General features: G+C 59.5%; 1 protein-coding gene across 8 annotated transcripts in view; it reads right to left on the reverse strand.

The window, feature by feature from the left end:
• The window catches only part of PITPNM3 (PITPNM family member 3), a 60,959-nt gene that overhangs the window by 21,455 nt on the left and 18,463 nt on the right, over nt 1-21,041 (reverse strand). For 5 of the 8 annotated variants that reach the window (XM_077893136.1, XM_077893134.1, XM_077893137.1 and 2 more), the window contains exons 3-5: nt 19,443-19,550; nt 9,062-9,109; nt 169-245 (exon numbers count right to left, since the gene is read on the reverse strand). In XM_077893136.1, coding sequence (XP_077749262.1) covers nt 169-245; nt 9,062-9,109; nt 19,443-19,550 — 233 coding nt within the window. Of the gene's footprint in view, nt 1-168; nt 246-5,534; nt 7,779-9,061; nt 9,110-19,442; nt 19,551-21,041 lie in introns of those variants that run through there. The other 3 variants (XM_077893138.1, XM_077893140.1, XM_077893141.1) reach the window with 2 other exon arrangements.

Genomic DNA, 21,041 nt, shown 5'->3' on the forward strand with positions numbered 1-21,041 from the left:
GAGACCCTCCTGGTTCACACGAGAGCCAGCAGCCCAGAGAAAGATGAGCACCTGCCCGGAGTCACACAGTGAGACCAGTGAAGAGGAAGTCAAGTGTCCACCAGCCTGGGGCTCTCCCAGAAATCCTGACCAGAGGTGGGCCCAGACACCCCCAGAAGCCCAGCCCACCTCATTGTCTTCATGGATCTCGATGCTTCCCTGGGCTGGGAACCTCTGTCTTCTCAAGGAAACCCGGTACAGTTCTCCTGTGGGGGGAACAGAGGACTCAGCGCCGTGGGACCCCCAGTGCGGGGGCCGCAGGTACTCCCAGCTGGAGGGACAGCGTCTGGCCCCACCTCCAGGCCAGCAGGACCAGAAAGTGGAGGGAGGCCAGCACCATGCAACCCCTGAGGCCCACAAACAACTGCCTTGCCTTCCTCCCGGGTGACAAGAGTGCCTGTAGGAATGTCACCTGGCGGCATCTGCTTCCAGCTACGGATGCACATGTGGGCTGAGCACGCCTCTGAAACCTGGATGCCTGTGTCAAGTATTTTATGCACATCTGCCTGAAGCTAGGAGAGGAACAGCGCGGCCTTGCAGGGGGTCCCCTGGGGCAGGTGGACCCCCGAGACGCACAGCAGTATCTGAGCCCTTGCTGCTCATCACCGGCGAGCCCAGGATGAGGCCGTCCTCGCCTCCCTCGGCTGCCACTCCTCCTCTGGGGCTGCTTGGCCCAAGCCCTCATCCCTGGGCCACAACAACACATCCGGCAGAGAGGATGTCATTTCCTCTGTGCGGCCGAGCCACAAGGCCCTACTACAAACCGCTCACATGCCTTCAACGACGGGAAGCTCACTCACCTCCTACAGCAGCCAAGTCCGCAGAGTTGGTCCTTTCTGTGCGCGCCCCCGCCCCATCGAAGAGCCTGCTGCACCTGCTGGGGGTCACGTGGGGAGGACCCCCCCTCCCGGGGGGCTCTGAGGGAAAGCCTGGGCAGGGGAGGGCGGGAGCCCACAGAGACGTTGCATCTCCCAGCCACTGCCCTGCGGCCCATGTGCTGGGCCAAGAACACAGACCCAGAAGCTTTTCTGCCCAGGGAGGTACACATGGCAACTACTCGGTTCCCGTAGATGGGGCCTGGGCTAAGAGTAACTGCCTTCTGAGCTCGGACTGCAGCCCACACAGTGGGGAATGGTTTGGGCGGCAACGGTGGGGTGGCCCAGGCACAGAGGATGAAGACCTCGGGGTGAGGTCCCCCGATCCTTCTCCAGCTCCTCAGCCACCCGACTCTCTACCACCACGTGGACTCTGCGCCGGGCCCTGCACTCAAGACAGGCTCCTGGTAACACACACCGGGAACAGGCCTGGTGTTTGCTGAGTGGCTACTGTGGCCCAGGTGCTGCCACCAGTCCCTGCAGCCACTGGAGTTTTTGTTCTCTGCACATTAGCCCCATTTCCAGGCAAGACACTGAGGCTCATGCACCCCGGGTCATGTGCTCCAGGCCACACCCCTTGTGAGGCCGAGTGAGCCCACATGCCCACCCCATACCTACCGGAGGACCCTGCCCTGCTGCTGCAGGGGGCGACACCACAATCCCCCAGAGGCTGCGCTCACACAGCCCGCCCTGACTGGCATCCCTAAGAGTGGTGGGCAGGGTGCCCGGCGCAGACCCCCCCAGGGCACAGCAGCCATGCTCTACGATGCGTGGGGCCCCATGTGTGGCTCCGGGCCTGGTGGGGACTGGGCGACACCTCACTTCTGAGGTAGGACAGAGCTGGTCTGAGGAGAGGGTACGTGAGCCCAAGTCCTGCTCTTGGCAGCTGTGCGAGCAGGACTCAGTTTTCCGGTCAGGCCCGGGCGGGCAGTGCAGCAGGACAGCCCAGGGGCCACGGCAGGCATTGTGGGGCCGCGGGTGACAGGGTCGTGGCCACCCCGAGCCCTGGTGTGACCATGGGCTCCACTGCATTGCTGTCAGTTAGCGTCGCAAGCCCACAAATAAGCGGCAGGAAGACATGAGGGCCCTGTGGTCACCTGGGTGCTGTGCCCTCGGCGGGTAGGGCTGATTCTGCGCCCTCACTGACCATTCACACCATGGGCACCGCGTCCTCAGGCCCCGCCAGCAGCCCAGCGTCCCCACGCCTCCCCCAGCGAGGATGAGGGTCTGGCTCCCCTTTGTGAGCAGAAGCCCCACAGGTTTTGCTCCCCGGGTGGGAAGGCAGGGAGGCCTGACCCGCAGAGCTCGGTCTGGCCTTGGAGGATGGGCTAACAGGACCCAAGGAGCCCAGGGGGAATATGTGTCTGGCCCACAGAGGCAGCCTTGAGGCCCCCCAGCCTGGGCCAGGCCCTCAAGCCTTCTGCTGCTCCAAGAAGCAGACATTCCCGCCCCCCAGGTAACTGAGGCCACCCCAAGGTGGGGTGGAGTGAGCCCACGGCTGTTCCTGGGACTGTGTCTTGTAATCACTGTGCCGCCCCGCACCCCTGCCGGCCCACCTCACCCCCAAGGCACCTCCCGCCAGCTGAAGAGCGGGGGCATATCCGCTGAATCACGACCTCGGGAGGCACGAACCACCATCATCCCTCTAATTACCCAAGCGCCACTCTGCTCTTGAGGTGGAAGCCAAGGTCAGCACCCATGTGCGTGGCCCACGGAGCAAAGCATCACCCGACTCACGGTGGGGTCCACCATGTCTGCCCCCTGACGCTGGCCGCCGCCCCCACCTGCCCTGCACCCCCCCCACCTGCCACCCCCACTGTCAAGGGAGCTGAGCCAGGCCCAGCCCATGAGCACGTGGCTCGTCCCCGTGAAGGACCCACGCAGTGCCCCATCCTCTGAAACACACTGAAGCCCACATGCGGGCGGATTCCAGGGGTGAACTCCCCCCACAGGTCTGCGACTTGCTCTGGGTGGGAAGTGGGATGTGCAGTGGGAGTGTCGGCGACAAACCAGAGCCTCGTTCCCTGGCACATGGGGGGTCTGTGGCCCTGACCCCCCAGTGGCCACACACAGGTGCCACGCCAAGGACAGGCATGGAAACGGTCCAGGGATGGGGACAGGGACCAGGACAAGGATGAGCACCCCTGTCAGAGGCAGGTGTTGTCTGCATGGTGGGACAGGTGGTTGTTTTCTGACTTCTTCTCATTCTCAGGGGAGCCCAGATTCCCTGTGGTCCAGCGAGCACACATGCATCCACGGGCAGCCGTCATGCTCACACGGAGCCACAGCCCCCACTTCACCAAGTGCAAGCACCACAAATAAGACTGAGTGTATCCCTGCCCTCGGAGCTGAGGGAGGCAGGACAGGCTGGGGGGGGAGGGTATGAAAGGGAAAAGGAAGGCCTGTGAGGGAGCAACAACGGTGAAACAGGATAAGTGAATCAAAATCCCACATTTGGGTCACAAAGCCAACTGGACATCACAGTGGCCTCCTGCTCCCCTGGCCAGGGCCCAAATGTGTGTCGTGTGTCCAGGTGGCTGAGGAGCTCAAAGGGCCTGGGGTCACGTGACACAACCTAGGCTGGGAAGGGGGCAGCTCTGTGGGCAGGTGCTGGGGTCTTCCTTCAGAATGAGGAGGAAACATGCCTGCAGCTCCGGCCACTAGGGGGCTCAGTGAGCCCAGTGACTGGGCAGGAAAGTGGTGGAAGGGGGTCCCTGTCTGGGGAAGGGCAGGCTTGAGGGGACGTGGTAGCCCTGCACGTCCCCAGGAGCTGCTTTCGGGTCACAGGACGGAGGGCAGGGCCCAGTCAGCGAGGTGAGGCGGCTTCCGGAGAGTTCTCAGCCATTCTGGAGGGACCCATGGTGGCCCAGAGGGAAGCTGGACAAGCTGGGCAGGGGGACACCAGGGAGGGGGGCGCAGGTCAGGCTGCGGGGATGGATGGCGTCCCTGCTGTGACGACTTAACCCCTGCAAAGTCAGAACCCATCCCATCTGCCTGGATTCACCTGCTAAGAGGCTCAGTGCCCAGGGGGACAGTCAGCCCCCCACAGAGGCGCTGGCCCACCCTGAGGCCTGACCGCTGCCTGTGAGCATGGGGGCAGCTCCCAGGGGCCACTGTGTGGGTGGACGTGGCCCAGGCCGGGAGCAGCACCACCCTGAGTCCAGCCCGAGGTGGTTTCCAACGCAGGGCTGCTAGAGACCCTCCTGCCCTGGGAAGGGCCCTGGGAAGGGCTGGGCACCTGCTGTTTGCCTTGCCTCCTCCCCCAGCGTCTCTGGCTCCCCCCATATTCATCCCTGGGGGGTCCTGCAAGCGCAAGTGCAGGGCTGGGGACGTGCACTCAAGTTCCAGGCCGGGCATATCCACTCTCCTAAAGCCGAAGCTGCTCTTCCCGATGCCTACAGGGTGCGGCCTGCCCACAGGGAGGAACTGCCATCCACCCCCGCCAACCTGGGCCCTACGGAGAGGCCGGCACAGGCCGAGGGAATCAACCGCGTCCTACCCACGCCCACCTGCCTGCACGCTGACCCCCGGCAGGTTCCAGAAAAAGGACAGCATGTGGCACTTATACACTGGCCCAGGTACCTGGCCTTGGAAACCAAACCAGAGGATGCCCGCTGATCTCACCCCCAGGTCAGCATCACGTGGCCGCCCGGGCTCTCGGGGAGCAGCCGCTGCTCGTCCACGGCTGCAGTCGGAGGCACTTGGAACACGGAGCACAGAGTGCCCCTGACACCCTGGACCCGAGCTGGAAGGCGCTCGTACCATGCTAGACCCAGCTGCACCACTCATGCTGCAGACACAGGAAGCAAGCTGCGTGCCCCCCGCAGGACACTGCTACCCAGTTCTCACAGCCACGGTGGCGACACAGGACAGCCTTCCCGAGGCCACTGGGCCGCCAAACCTAGTGAGATGCTGAAATAACCTGGAGACACGATCACCGAGACCAGCAGGGGGCAGGACAGCGCGGGCACCACCGGCGTAAAAACATGCAGACACGTGGGTATTTGTGGAGATGCGTGTGTGCAGGGAGGAACCAGCGCCCGGTGCTCCCGGCGAGGGGCTGGGCAGGCCATGGGGCAGCAGGAGGGCGCGCAGCACCTTCGTCCTGGTAGAAGTCACGCCGCTGACGGGCACGGCCTACTCAGGAGTCGGATTAAACATGAGACTTTCCTCTGATGCCCGTGTAGCGGCGCCTCCTCTTCTGAGTCACTAATTCCTATTATCCCGCTGCTGGGGTTGCTTGGGTTCCATGTAGCGGCTTCCTGGCTTTTGTTTCTAGACACTCTTTTGTTCCCAGAAGGAAAGAAAACCAGAGATGGTCTCAGGCTAGAAAGAGACCCCGCAACCCCTGGAGGATGGACGACCAACTGCGAGGGCCCAGGATGTGGGACCACCCGGCTGCACGGGTGGGAACCTCCCAGGCCGGGCCCTGGGCCCCAGGGTGTCTGCAACCCGAAAACAAGGTCCTTTCCCTGGACTCCTATCCAATGCCGTGTCCAGGCAGGCCTTGCTTCTCCTGCTGGAACTCTGACGAAGTCGTGGGCCAGCTTCTGCGTGCTGCACAACGATCCTGGGCCCTGGCCCCATGCTAGCCTCTCCTCTGCTTTCCCCTCCACTCACCTCCCCCCTGAGCTCCGGCACTGGGCCGCAGGATGGTTCTCGAGCCTCTCCTTCGTCCTCTCACCATGGGGTCTTTGCACATTCTGCTCCCCAAGCCCCGACTCTTCTTCATGCTGCTCCTGAAGCCTCAGTGGTCCTTCCCACTCCCGCCCCCACCCCCACCCCGGGGGGGGGGGGGCAGGGGGGCGGGGCTTCCGGCCTCCCTCTCCTCTTGGCAAAAGCACGGAGGCTCTCTGTTCTGGGACCCGGCCTCATAGTGTAGGCTCTGTGGTGTCTGCACTCATCAACTCCTCCATCCTCCCAGCTGTGCCGTGTCCCCCAGCCAGGGACAGGGTTTGTTCATGCTCCACATAGTCCCCAAAGGCTGTCCAGATGCCAGCGTAGGGAAGATGCTCACCAATTATTTTTCAAACAAAGTCATGAACAAGTATTTTGCTCCCACTCAGGCCCCCGTGTAGGAGGCTGAGGATGCCCCCGGCACAACATAGATGTGTTCATGTGCACGCCGAGGAGCACGCACAAGTGCATGGGCATACATGCACATGCACACAGGGACAGACCGCGTCAGCACAGACACGCGGGAGGGGGCCCCCCAGGCAGCCGTCTGCCACCCTGAGCTCACTAAAGCTGAGGCTAAATATAGCCCGTCTGCAGCTGCGCACAGGCCGCCCACATGGCTGGGAAAAGACACCCGATCCCTGCGGGGCCGCGGGCCAGCTGTGGGCAGGGGCTAGTGCCCCTGGGGTTGCTGGGGGGTGGCGGGCAGGCGCCCAGGACAGGAGGTCCTTGCTGGCCGTCCCAGCATCTGAGCCACTGGTTGGTCTGGTCACGGGCTCTGGGTGGTGAGATGCGAGGTCAGGCCCTACGCATAGGGAGGCGGGCGTTGCTTGGCATCCACATCTTCTCTGTCCCTTCCGGGCGGCCACAGCTGTACAGGTGAGGCGGCCATGGGGCCAGGCTGGGGCCAGGAGCAGGGTGGGTCAGGACTAGCCACAAAGCCGGGCTCTGCGGGCGGCTGCGTGGAGGCTGGGTTGGGACAGAGACCACCCGGGTTCAAATGGAACCGGGCCTGGCGCTCAGCCTGCACTCTGGTCGGGTATTGGCCCAGGGACAAGACAAAGTTCAGAGTCCCACCTGGGAGGGAGAGGTGGAGCTGGAGAGCTTGAAGGCAAGGAGGGCAGCGTGGAGGCCCGTGTGGAGGCCGGTGTGGAGGCTGGCAGTTCTGGGAGACAGAAGCCAGGCAGGACCTCCAGGTCTCTGGCTAGAGTTTGTGGAAATGGCACCGTTCAGCCTGGAGGAGGAACAGGAGGAGCGCCGGGGAGCGGACGGGGAGCCTGGGGCAGGCCCAGGTCAGGCCAGAAGCTGTGAGTGTCACTGGACTTGGAGCAGCGTGAACTGGCAGAGGGGACCAGGAGGCGCGGAGGCGACAGGAATGCAGAGGGCGCCAGAAGGTTGGCACCATGACCCGGGGGCTCCCCCGGGCTCCTCGACCAAACGGAATGATCTGGTGCCAAGTAACGGGCTGGGTGGAGGCTGCAGGTCGCCAGGCCGTCCCTGCTGCTGCAGGATGGAGGCCACACGGCGTCTGAGAGGGAGGACTCCTGGGCAGCACCTGCCACACACGCCACCCACACATGTCCGTGGGGCCCAGGAGGACGCATCCCTGCGCAGGGCCAATTCAGCGGTCACAGGACGGGCAGAGCCCTGAGCACACAGAGTTCCGAGCGACCTTGAGCCAGCGGCCAGGCTCATGGAGGGCCAACCACGTGAAGGCCATTCGCGCTCTGTCCCGCCGCAGTTCTGGGGCAGGCCTCGGGTCACGTCTCCACAGCCGAGTAATGGGAGCTCCGGGATGTCGGGGAGCTGGCCAGGCAGGTCAGGGCGCAGAGGCTCGGGGACTGCGGGGAGCTCACAGGAATGTCCTGAGTGTCCTGATCTGGGGCACCTCGTATCACCTCCTCCTTTGTCTCTCGCGAGGCACGTGCATGCACACCATGGACGGCCAAGCACCTCACCAACGTCCTGGTTGTGTACTTGCTGATTCGGGATCGCGAGCAAACAGAGCTGGACCCCGCACGACCTCCATTGTCTCAGGCAAGCAGAAGTGTCCAAAGGCCGAACTTCGTGGACGGCGTTAAGCAGCTGGATGAACAGCAGGACCGCCAGCCAGCCACGTTCTCAGGAGTCCTCACCATCCACATGCTAGCCTCAGACTCAGCCCACTGGCCCCGCAACCTTGTTGTCTCATCCCCCTGAGTGAGAAGATCCTGAGGAAGCAGACGTGGGAACAGCTGGTAACAGAATCCAGATAAAATCCATGACCTCGGTTTATAAGCCAAATAAAGGAGATTTCACCTTCACAGAAACACACATTTTGTTTGGCCGGGTCGAGGAGCGGCAACGTGGGGTCGGCCCCGATGTGTTCCCTCCCTAGGACATCTTGTGGGGAGACCCCATCCCGCGGCTGCCAGATATTCCCAGACACGAACGAACCTTCCACCTGCAAACGCCCCGTCTCGAAGCTCAAGGGCTCTTCCACGCAGGTGCCAGTCCTCCGCTGCACCCAAGGACTCCGGGTATGCTGCAGAGAGCCCCCCACACCCTGCTGCCCGCATTTCTCAAGGGAGCAGTTCCTGACCCCCGCCACCTTCCCATGGAAAACACGACCCAGGCCCCCTGCCGCCCCATCTGCCCTGTGGCCAAACCCGCCACTTCCCTGCTGCCCCCCCATCAGGAAACGTGAACCCGCCGATGTGTCCGGGTCTTCACTTAACCGCCTACACGGGCTGAAATCTGGGTGCTCTGGGACATTGCCACGCTCACACCGAGCCCCTACACTCATGGCCTGGCTTTGGGGGAGCCCTCGGCAGAGGCACCCAGGCCCTCCGGCCCCTGACGGGCCTTGTCTGCACCTGCCCCTGGGCGCTGGAACACCTGCCACAGGTCAGCGATAGACGGGCCTGGGTTGGGTAGTGGGCAGCTGCGCTGGGGCCCCGAAGCCTCGGCCACAGATCCAAACAGCAGGACAGACACTGAGGGGTTCTGAGCGTTTGCACCCCTAGATATGCCTGGGCCCCCAACCCTAGCCTCCTGATGAGCAACGCTGCCAACGCCAAGCACTTGTTTGAAGCCACCCTCCAAGTCCCCTTGGGCATCCAGGGAGGACATCCTGCGTTGGCCGCGGACACCCCCTCCAGGAAGCCCCGACAGACCTAGAGACCAGGACCTGGAGGTGGGGGTGCGCAGGGGAGGTATTATGACCCAGCACCATGTCAGTGCCTGCAGTGGCCCAAGGCCAAGTCACCCAAAAGCACTTGTCCCGAAGGCTCCGAGGGTTTGCACTGCCTTCCTATCCTCTCTCCACCACACACAAGCAACACATGAGGCTTTGCAGGGTCCCGTCTGCCTCTGGGCACAGCAGCCCCCCCAGCCACCCTGCACGTGGGAACCTGGGGCCCCAAGGAGCTCAACTGATGGGGGGGCAGGCCCAAGGAGGCTGAGCCAGCCAGGGGTCGGCCATCACTCACGCTGCTTCTCCTGGAGAGTGCTGGACGTGCACGGGGTGCTCCCGTCTCCTGCAGAGAAAGAGAAGGAGCGTGAGCGGGTCCCCACCATGTCACCAGGCAGCCCTTCCCAGAGCTGGGGTGGGCAGGGCCTCTCACCTACTCACCACACTGGGCCCTTCGTGCCCCGGCACACCCGGAGCCAGGGAGAGCGGGGCCTATGTGCCTGTCCTCCCGCCTTCCTGGGGCTGCAGCTCCCTGGCCTAGGTGGGGGCAGCCGGCCCTCCCCTCTCCTCCCATTGTCCCCACGCAGGGGGTCTCCAAGTCCTATGGGGTCTGTGTCTGAGACTTGGGCCCCACCATGGAAGGGCCGTCCCCAGGCCTGGAATGGTGCACACACTCTCTGTGCCCCTCCCCACACTGCGCACAACCCAGGCCAGGCCCTGTGGATTCTACGGAGGTAGCTGGGGTAGCCACCCCCCCCACCCCGGCCCCCCCCCAACACACACACACACACACACACACGAGAGGCCATTTTCCGCAGCCACAAATGTCACAGAAACTCCTCGTTGCAAACATGGAAGACGCCAGCAGACGCAAAGGAGGACGACACAACTGTAGGACCCCCGGCCTCCTGGGCCCTGCTCCACGCGCATCTTCCGGAACTTCGGAAGCATCCCTGCCTCTGAGCTCCCTACGCGGACCCGGGGCAACAACAAAGCACAAAATACCCTTCCCATACTTCTGGTTCCATTGTAGACGATTGCGTGACCAAGTGCCAGCACCCAGGGCCATCCTCCCAGGGCCGTTAGGATAACATTCTGCGGGGGTGGGGGGACTTCACAATGACGCCGCTGGGGGGAAGCTGCAAAATCGCACCGTCCTAGTTATGACGGCAACCAGCATCTTTGGGGATGCAGAACTCAATCCCAGGACCCCGGGGTCACGCCCTGAGCTGAAGGCAGATGCTCAATCGCTGAGCCTCCCAGGTGCCTGTCTTCGTGCATTTTTAATGACTTCCTTAAAATCACACGTCCACAGAGGAGTCTAGGTCAACGGGCAGGGACCTGGGTCAGGCCCCCATGCTCACAACCAGCCCAAGGTCTCTGGGGCCCCTGTATGCTGGAGTTGGGAGCAGTGTGGGCAGGAACACGGGTACTGACACCTTCTGGGCCAGCGCCTGCCCCCCAGGTGCGCTCGCTCCCCATTCCACAGATCCAAGGATGACATTATTCAGAAAGAGGGACGTTAGCCCCAGACCCAGGGCCCTTCAGAGCCCTGACTGCAGCACAAGAGCCGTTGGCGTTTCTTGGGCACCTGCTGGGGGCCAGGCCCTTAGGGAACGGGCCATGCATGGCTGAGGGACCAGCAGGGTCTGATTCATGACCGTCCTGCTCCCTTGCCCAGGCCTAGGGGTGACTCACCCGGCAGCTTACAAGCCACTGACACCACAAAACACGTTCATTACAGGAGAGGGAGTGTGACTTGTGTCCCAGGCAGAATTTCAGGGGCGACAATGTCTGTGTGCACTGGAGCAGGAGCCAGGGGTGCAGAGCCGGAAAAGGCCAGATGAGGGTCCCCAGGACACATGCGGTCCCCACTGGGTGAGGGGCGTCCACCCCCAGGAGGCCATCCAGGTGAGCCGCCCAGCAAGCAGCAGCTTCCCAACTTGTCTAGCACGTCCCCCGCTCCTGCCCCAAGGGGGCTCCTGGGATGGGGACAGGAGAACAAGAGCGGGTGCCCCAGGGAAGCTGGGCTGCCCCACCCTCACATGGGCAGTGAAGCCTGAACCTGAACAGGGCCTCAGGGGGTGGGGAGATGCCTCGGATCCCACGCTCTGACCCCAGGACCCTCCGACCCCAGGACCCTAGGGACAGCAGGCGCTGGGATGGGTGGGTGGGAGGGAGGGAGGGAGGGAGGGAGGGAGGAATCTGGGGCCCACAGTGGGAGGCTGGGCTGTGCTCCCTGGGCCTGCTCACCCGGCTGTACCTCTGCCTGGCCTTCTTCACCTGTGGACACTGCCAGGAACTCCTGCAGACAGGACAGGCCATGGGGGGGACAGAGAGCACGGAGGCAAGGGGGGCACGGAGAACACAGAGGGAACCTGCAGGGCCTGCAGGTCCCCAGCCCACAGAGTCCCATGCCTCTGGGTCACATCTCCTTACAGATGCAGACCCGCCAGCGGCTCCCCACTCCCCACCTCCCCAACACACCATGCTCCCCGCCCCGTCCCAAGAGCCAGGGGATCACGTCCACCAAAGGCTGAGAGGCCTGCAGAAGGAGGGTGGGGCAAACACTGGGACAGGGGGCCTCAGGGAGGAAGGTGCCAGGAATATCCTTCCCAAGGAACAGGGGGGCAGCTGGGATCCTGGGGTAGAAAGGCCCCCACCCTCCTGCTCAGGGAGCTCCCCACACACCCAGCCTCCAGCTCCCCAAGCTGCAGGGTCGGGGCTCCCTCATGACCTCCCACCTGGACCCCTGCTCCCCTGTACACCTTCCCGGGCCCTCTGATCGCCTTCTCATTGGGCTTCCAGAAAGATCTTTCGAGATGGTGGCTCTTGCTCCAACTACTCTCTGGGTCCCCAGGGCACCCCTGAGAAAGCCAGGACCCCTTACCACTCCGAGCTCCCCGCTGCTGCGCCCCCTCTTGCCTCCCCAAGATCTCGGGCCCTTACCAGCCCCAGCACCTTGCACCCTGACTTCAGGGGACATGAACCCCCACGTGCTTGCCCAGAGTGCCTCACTTCCCGACCCCCCTGTGCATCTTCACACCTGCTGTTCCCTCTGCCTATCGCGCCCTCGGGGTGCCCAGAGCCAGCAAGGCCTCCTGACCCTTCCACCGCCGCTGCCATGCTCCCACTGTTGCAGGTGATCGGCGCACTGGATGGTCCCTACCACATCCCGCTGTCCCGACCACACCCCGCCACCCCGGCTGCACCCCACCCGCCTGCCCCACCCCATCCCCTGCAGGTGGCAGCGTGTCTGTATGTCGACCAGTGCACATGAGCTGAATGCACAACAGGGGAGAGAAGGCATGGACGCGAGGTGAGCCCTCCCTGCCTCAGGTCCCGAGAGGGAGGCAAAGCACACCCTCAGCCAAGGCGGGGCTGTGGGGAGGCTGTCTGGAACAGGCCAGGCACCGGGAAGGCTCCCCGACGACCGGCTCCACTTTCAGCAAGAGCCCCCAGACAGCTCTGGCTAGAACATGGGGTAAGCAGGAGAGCAGGGGGTGCCTGGAGACGAGGAACACAGGGTCCACGATGGCCCCTCCACACCGTCCCACGGTGGACATGCAGCCACGGCGAACTTACCATCCCCCGGACAATAGTAACAGCGAGAAGGAGGGTGAGCAGCAGACTCCTGGCCTGCGGGCCCAGCTGGCAGGTGTAAGCGTCTGTTCGCGGATGGTGCCTCCCACCTGCTGGCCTCACAGCAGAACCAAGTGACTGAATTTGCAGCACAGCGGGCGGAATAGGGCGAGTAAGCCGACAACATGATCCAGCCTATTCCTCCCGCCCCAAATCCCTAGAAAATGACCCCGAATACACTTCCAGGAGTTGGTCTCAAGCAGAATCGTAAGACAAGAAGGGGTGCCCCAGCAGACCAGGCGCTGCTGGGCATCCCCCAGAGGGCAGACGGCAGAGGGCAAGGGTGGAGGAGGGCAGGGCCGGCCACAGGGTTTGCAGAGCCTGTGCAAGATTTTCACGTCGCATCTTTCTCAAGCAAGACTGCACGTGGGGGCCCTAGTTCAAAACCATCACGGATTTTAAGATGTCAGCGGCAGAGCACGGAATCCAGTGAGAGACACTGGTAAGTGCAGAGCTCTGGATGGCCACAAAGGTCAAACGTCCATTAGGCCAACTGCCGATGGAGCCGAGCAGAAGCCGCCACCTGCACCCTGCAGGGGAAAGCCTGTGGCCAGAGGACAGGCAGCTCGCGGGGGGGGGGGGGGGGGGGGAGGGGGGGACGGGCCCCTGAAGAAAAATCCAGGGGCCAAGGAAGCTTCTAGAACTGCCAGGTTGTGCCACCCCACCCCACCCCCCAGCGCCTGCTTCCACCAAGCAGAGGCATCTACCCTCAGGTGCGGGGAGGGCCGAATGTCTGAGGAACAGGACACCCTGGGAAGCTAAAAATACCAAGAAGAAACCAGAAGCTAATGTCACCTAGCCGCATGCTCTGCCCTCCCCAATAATTAGATGACAGCCGTTGGCAGCACACAGATGCATCACATCACCCAGACACAGGCCAAGGGCGGAGGAAGTGTAGCTACGAAGGGGGGTATGTGGACTGTGGCACCCAGTATCCCCAGGAACACCAACTGCATAGAAGGAAGATGCCAAACTCGGTGACCCAGGGGGAGGGGAGTCCAGGAAATGGATCTGCAGACCCTGCGGCCAGTCAGTGGCAACAGTGACGCACAGCCCTCAGGCTCCAGCGAGCACCAGGATGACCTGAGGGCAGTTAAAGCAGGATCTGTCATGAGGCACCTGGGGGGCTTAGCGGTTGAGCATCTGCCTTCTGCTCAGGGCGTGACCTCGGGGTCCTGGGATCAAGTCCTCCATCGGGCTCCCCGCAGGGAGCTTGCTTCTCCCTCTGCCTGTGTCTCTGCCTCTCTCTGTGTCTCTCATGAATCAATAAATAAAATCTTATTAAAAAAAAAAAAAAAGGCTCCGTGAGCCTGGGAGAGGGCTCCCAGCTCACATTTCTGACAAGTTTCCAAGGGATGCTGAGGCTCCTGGTCCAGGAACCACATCATCTAGACGCAGGGCATGAGCCAGAGTCCAGGAGGAACAATGGGGAAAAATAAAAGCTTTCTGGAAAAGTGAAGGCTGAGAAGTTGGTCGGGGCCGCCCAGGTGGTGCTGGCATCCCTCCTGTCAATAAGAATGCGGCCTTGATGACATCCAGTTTATTTCTGAGACGGGAAGAGCCCGTCTGCCTGCTGCCTGTGAGCAGCACCTTAAGTGACAGCTCGTAGATTATTGGTATAAATTATTCAGAGAGACACATGTAAACTCTGATCATAAGAGATTAGCAGTGTGTCGAGGACCAAGTGAAATACACCCCAGGAATGATTCTCTTGACATACGAGAATCAGTTGTAGTAACAGGAAACAGGACCCCACAGGACCATCTCAGTAGGTCCAGAAAAAGCATCTGGCAAAATCCAACACCCTTTCACAATAAAAGCACTGATCGACCCCAAAATAGGGGAGAACTGACTTGACCAGGTAAATGACAACTACAGAAAAAGCAACAAACAAAAAACCTGCAACGGACACCGTATTTAATGGTGGAGAACTGAAAATGCCACCAAAGACTGGGAACAAGACGAGACGTCAGCGTTCACCATTTCTATTCAGTTTATGCTGGAGAATCCAGCCAGGGAATTCAGGCATAAAAAAGAAATAAAAGGCACCCAGGTTGGAAAGGAAGAAGCAAAACAACCTGTTTGCAGATGACACGATCTTGTACATAGACAATCCTAAGGAATCCTTATCCCCCAAAAATAAACTTAATAAATGATTTCGGCAAAGGTGCAGGATATGGGATCATACACAAAAACGAACTGCGTTTCTATATACTTTTTATTTCGTTTCTATATACTTACAAGTGATCCGTAAATTAAATTAAGAAAATAACTTAGTTACAACAGCATCGAAAAGAATAAAATACTTTGGAATAAATTCAACAAAACCAGTGCAAGATGTGTGCCCTGAAAACTGCAAAATGTCACTGAAAGAAATTAAAGACCGAAACTAATAGAAAGATGTCCCGTGTTCACGGATTGAAAGACTAATATTGTTAAGATGGCAATACTCCCCACATTGATCTACAGATTCAACACAAACCCTCGTAAAATCCCAGCTGGGTTGTTTTTTGTTTTTTTTCTGGTTTTTGTTTTATTTTGTTTTGTTGGTTTTTTTTGCAGAAACTGAGAAGCTGATTCTAAAATTCACGTGGCAATACAAGGAATACAGAATGGCCGAAACAAATGCTCAAAAGCACAGCAAAGCCCATGGACTTCCGCATTTTCTGTAAGTGCACAGTAATCAAGATGATGTGGTCCTGGCCCAAGGAATGGAATTGGAAGTCTAGATATAAATCCATGTTTCTGATCCATTGGTTTTTGACAAGGAGGCTGAGACAATCCAAGAATTGTCTTTCCAATATGTGGTTCCAGTACAATGGGTTACCTGAAGGCAAAACAAGGAAATGGAACCCCTACCTCACACTCCACATAAAAATGAACTCAAGTGGATCAAAGACCTAAACCTAAGAGCTAAGGCTATAAATTCTTTTTTTTTTTTTTTTTTTTTTTTTAAGATTTTATTTATTTATTTATTCATGAAAGACTGAGAGACAGAGAGCGCCAGAGACAAAGGCAGAGGGAGAAGCAGGCTCCATGCACCGGGAGCCCGATGTGGGATTCGATCCCGGGTCTCCAGGATCGCGCCCTGGGCCAAAGGCAGGCGCTAAACCGCTGCGCCACCCAGGGATCCCAAGGCTATAAATTCTTAAGGGAAAACAAAGGGTAAATCTTTATGACTTTGTATTAGTTGATGGTTTCTCACACATGGCCTCAAACACAGTAAAAATAAAAGCAAAAATAGGTTAAGTCAGGCCTCATTAGAATTTTAAATCTTTGCATACTGAAGGGAATTATCAAGAAGGTGAAAAGACACCCTCAGAATGGGGGAAAGTATCATTTGTAAATCATATCATTGATAAGGGCCTAACATCCACAATATATAAAAAACACTTATAATTCACCAAGAGAAAGACAAACAACCTGATTTTTAAAACCGGTAAAGGGCTTCAACAGACATTTCTTCAAAGACGATGAGCAATAATCAATAATCACATGAATGTGCTCACCACCTTCAGTCACTGGAGAAACGCAAACCCAAACCATAACCTGATCCACTGTGTCACACCGCTAGTGCGGCTTTCATCAAACAACAATGACGAGTGTTGTTGAGAATGTAGAGAAGTCTGAACCCTGGAACAACACTGGGAAGAAGGGGACGTGGTGTGGCCCCAGCTCTCCCACGCCTGGGAACACCACTCCTCCCACACCAAAAGAACTATAGGTGTGTCCCCACAGAAACCTCATAGCAGTGTTACTCATAAGAGTAAAAAAAAAAAAAAGTGGAAATGACCCGAATGTGCACCAGCTGATGAATGGATAAGAGTTATCCATTGTTCTGTTGTTGTGCCACAAAATGGAATGACGTCCTGGTTTGCATTACAGCCTGGGCAGGTCTCAGAAACAGGACGCAAGGTAAACATCAGGTACAAGAGGCCACTTCTTGTTGGATTCCACTTCTACAAAACTCTGGGGTTTTGAGGGGTGACTGCTGACATGTACTGGATTTCTTTTTGGGGGGATGAAACATTCCAGAACCAAGTACAAGTGATGGCTGCTCAGCCCCATGAATATACAAAGCATACAAAAAGCACTTGAAGGGGCTCCTGGGTAGCACAGTTGGTTAAGCATCTGTCTGCCTTCAGCTCAGGTCATGATCCCCAGGATCCTGGGATCGAGTCCCTTATTGGGCTCCCTGTTCAGTGGGAAGCCTGTTTCTCCCTCTCCCTCTACCTACCACTCCCTCTGCTTGTGCTCTCGCTCTCTCTCTAATTTAAAAAAAAAAAAAAAAAAAAAAAAAGCACTTGAAGAGGGTGGGTTGTATGGTGTGTGAATCATGACTCGGTTTTAAGGCGATCTCGGCAGGACCTACTTTCCTAGGACGATTGTTCGTGGCAGCTCCGAGCTTCCCAAGAGCGCTGGATGCAAGCACCTTCCTGTTCTGTGTCAGAATCTCACTCAGGGATCTTTGGCTAATTAGCTCACACCAAGGTGCATGTGGTCTATTTCCATCCATGTCCAACCCACTAGGAGACTGGAACTTAAAAGAACAGGGGAGACGGAAATGTTGCAAAGCATGGGGCGAGTCCATGGCACCTACGGATTGATATCAGGTTGTTATGGGGAAAAACCCAGAGCACACGAAAATGAAAAGAGGATTGTTTAAACACACACATACACAAAAGCAAAACCCTCCTCCCAAAAAAACCCAAAACAGACTCCACAGAAGAGCTGACCAGACAAATGGCAACAGCTGGAGCAGACAGGACTGGGCAGCTACTGATTGGGTTGGAGCTGAGGAAATTTCCAGAGCCCAACAAGGACCCGAAAGTAAGAGCAGGAAGGGCAAGATGAGACCCAGGTGTGGCATGTCCCTGAGGCAAGTCTGATAGGGGCAATGGAGAAAGAAATACTTGAAAAAATGATAAAAAGAAAATGCACGTGTGTGTTTATGTGTGTACATGTGTATGTGTGTGTATATAAATACATACACATTATATGTAATCACTGTACACGGATGCACGAATACATCGTACTTATGTCGTGCGTGTCATGTGTGCATAGGGAGTAGATACTATATCATACATCATGTATCGTACCTGTGTGTGCATACATAGGACACATTATATCACCTCATATATCATTCATCGTCATACATCGTGCGAGCATGTGTATAGAGTATATGTTACACATCATGTGCCGTCAGGAACACGGAGAGCACAAAGCAGCTTTGGGACATTCAGGCAGAGCTCAGTAGGTGGCTACTGAGCTGAGTCAGCAGCCTGGGGACAAGGTTGTGCCTGGACATGAACTTGGGGTCGGGGGGGACCCCAAGGGCCAGTTTCGAGGGCAGCCTTCTCCTGACCTGCTCCCGGTCCCTCTGCTGTCCAGACTCATGCCCAGGGCATCCCTCTAGATCCCCCCGCTCAGCCTCCTCCTGCCCCAGGTAGCCTCGGCCAGAACCCTACTCCTCCTGGGCTCTGCACCCCACCAGGGGCTTTGCCCACACTACACACGGGGCAGCCCGTGTGGTGGTGGACGGCCCTTAGGACTGAAGCCCACCATGAGCTCCCAGGGGCCAGAGGTTCCTCCTCCTCGCCCCCCGTCCCCCCGCACTCTCCTGCTGCCCCCTGTGCCCAGGGAGACACCCCAAAAGTGCTGTCCCAAGGATCCAGCCATGGGGATGCCCCGCATGCATCCTGGGGTGATGATGATGGGCCCTGGATGCACAGGGCCCTCCTGGCTCCCCTGATCCTCACAAGGTCGGTTCCAGCCCCACTCTGCCCACGAACACACAGGTGCCATTGGCTTGCATGGCTGAAGAGCCAAGTCCACTCCCAGGCCCCAGACGGTGCCCAAAGCTCCCCTCTGCAGCCTCCCTGGCCCTCCTGGCTCTGCCCACCTCGCCTTGCCCCTCCCCAGCTCACACTGTGCCGAGTCTCCATCCGCGGGGCAGGGGGTAGGGAAAGGACAGCCTGATGGGAGGTCAGGGCACATCTGGGTTTGTCTTACTGCCATGGAGCACCATCCTGGGGAAGCACCTGTACCTGCTGACCCCTCCTGGGTCCCCCGGCGTTTGGGACAAAGGAAGGAGCTGTCCAAGGGCTAGACTGCTGACACGGGGCTGTGACAATGGGGGCTTTGCCTCTGGACTGGCCCCAGGGCCAGCTCCCTGTGAAGGTGCCAGTGGCCCTGGGGCCTTTCTTTATGACCGTGACCCCCAAACACACCTCCACCACCATCCAGCCGGGAATCAGGACCCCAGGGATCTGCGCCCGCTGCCAGTAGCTCTGACGACCTGGGGCAAGACCCAGCTTCTAAGAGCCTTGGGCTCTTCACCTGCAAATGGAGCAGTCACCCCCCGGCACGTCTACTTCCCAGGACAGCACTGGGGGGGAGGGGGTTCCGGGAAGGTCACCAGCACTGAGCCGGTTGCCACCCAACGCCCTTCTCCTGGGCCAAGGCGGGACCACGTTGCCCAACGCCCCCTGAGGGGACAGCCTGGCCCAGCCCAGGAGGAAGGAATGACTGTGGGGAATGAGGGAAGGGAGCCGGAGGGGTGCTACAGGGTAGGGAAGGGATGGCCCCGGGCCACATCTGACCCCCCTCCATCTTGTGCACATCACCATGTCACTTTAGCTCTCCACACCCAAAGGCAGGAGCCTGAGACACCAGCCTGCCATGTCTGCAGATGCGCTCCCGGTTGCTCCCACCCATGAAAACCCTCCTGAACGGATCCTCAGAGACTCCTGCACTTGCCACCCCAGCTTAGCCAGCTCTCCCCACAGCACAGGCCCAGCCCTCCAAGGACAAGGCTGCACCCCTGCCCCTACTGATGTGCATCCCTGGGGGCAGAGGGTAGAAGCTCAGGCGTCTGCACAGGTGCCCACGAGGTTCCTGCAGGGACGTGGGTCCAGGCAGGGGAGGCGCCCAGAGACCCGTGACTGTCCTCAGAGCCGTGGGTTCCAGCCCGGACGCCCACACACCACCCCCCCACAGCATGTCCATGCCTGGGGCTCCGGGAAGCGGAGTCTCACCCTGATGCTCCTCCAGCTTCCCCATGGTCTCCATCTGCTCCACTAGGTCGTTCGAATTCCACTGGCTCATCCCAATGAGGATGGCATTCTTCCCTTCGGCCACCTCCTCTGTGGGCAGAAGCAGAGATGGCCGTGAGCATGCGGCCCGCACCCCGTGAACCTACCTGTGGCCACAAACTCCCGCCATGGAATGGGTGTGTGCGCTTGGACAGCTGCAGCATGTTCCGGAAGCTTCCATCAGGAGAAAGCACGGGTGCTGTGCCCTATGGGGCCCCAACATGAGGGGGCACGTGCGAGCAACACCGAAGACCCCATTGCAGTGTCCAATCCCGCCTCCAGGAGTGGAATTTCCTGAAAGGAAGTGTGTGGGGGAGGAAAAGGAAAGCCACGCCTTGTTACTTAACCTCTCCTAGCCTCAGTGTCTCCATCTGAAACATGGGAGCGGCAAGGTCTACACTACACTACAAAGCTGTGGTGAGGGTTCCACGAGGCTGTGGGTACAGGTCCTGGTGTGCATTGATGAGCAGGTTACAGTCACTGGCCCGTGTGACAAAGGGGTGGCTCCAGGATGTGGGGTGCAAGTGGGGTAGGGGCAGCTTTGTCTGCAGGACTAGGCGGCGGAAGGCTGGGCTCTCATGCCAAGTCTGTGACCCTGTAACGTCTCCAACTCCCCCAGGCCCCCAGCCCTGTCTCAACCCATGCCCTTCTCCAGTCTAAGCTCAGCAAGCACCCTGAAGGCCCAAGCACAGCACGCACAGGTCAGCTGCACCCTGGCTGGGTGCGGCCCCTCGTCCCAGTCCCAGAGACGGGGATGTCCTCAACCACAGGCCGCCAGCCGCCCCGGCCCTGCTTTCCAAGGGACGGGCTCTCCTGGCAACGGGCACCGTGCCCTGTGTCTTTGAGCAGACAGTACAGTGTCAGCAAGGGGGATCCTCGAGCCCATGACAGCCACGGACGAGGAGCCGAGACCCGAGATGCTGCCAAGGATGAGGACGAGGCGCTGGGGCTGCAGCCGGGGACTGCCCAGGGTGCCGCAGGCTCTGCGCTCAGGCTCCCGCCCCACGTCCCGCCGGGTCACCTGCTCACATATCGTGGGGTCTCGTCGCCTGGTCACCTCACTGACGCTCTCACCCACCCAACGCGAGCCCTGCGCTGAGATGGTTGTGGGCACCTGACACATGCCCACCTGATCCTCCTGAAGGCATAACGACCGTTACCATATCTGTTTTACAGACAAGGAAGGAGAAGCACCAAGAAGTTGGGGACGTGGCCCCAGGCTACGACCAGGATTACAGCAGTTTCAGGAACTGCCAACCCTCCCTGCCCCCCACCTGGCACCACACACACCCAGACCATTCCCCAGGGTGGTGTGCTGGATCCGGGCCCATGTCGACACCTGCAGGCAGCGCCTGCCGCCGCCCCCCCCTCCCCGGCCCCGCAACGGGTTCCAGGCCAGACCCTGCCCTACATGGGCTGGGCCTTTGCACACATCCCTCAACTGGCCCTGTCCTCGTATCTATTCCACGGGGGCCGTGACTCTAGTTGTGCAGCTGTTCCCAGGGTGCCGTCCTGACGGCCATAGGTGACGCCGTAAACGTG

This window comes from Canis aureus, chromosome 3, assembly GCF_053574225.1.
Source record: "Canis aureus isolate CA01 chromosome 3, VMU_Caureus_v.1.0, whole genome shotgun sequence".
Classification (NCBI taxonomy): Eukaryota; Metazoa; Chordata; class Mammalia; order Carnivora; family Canidae; genus Canis; species Canis aureus.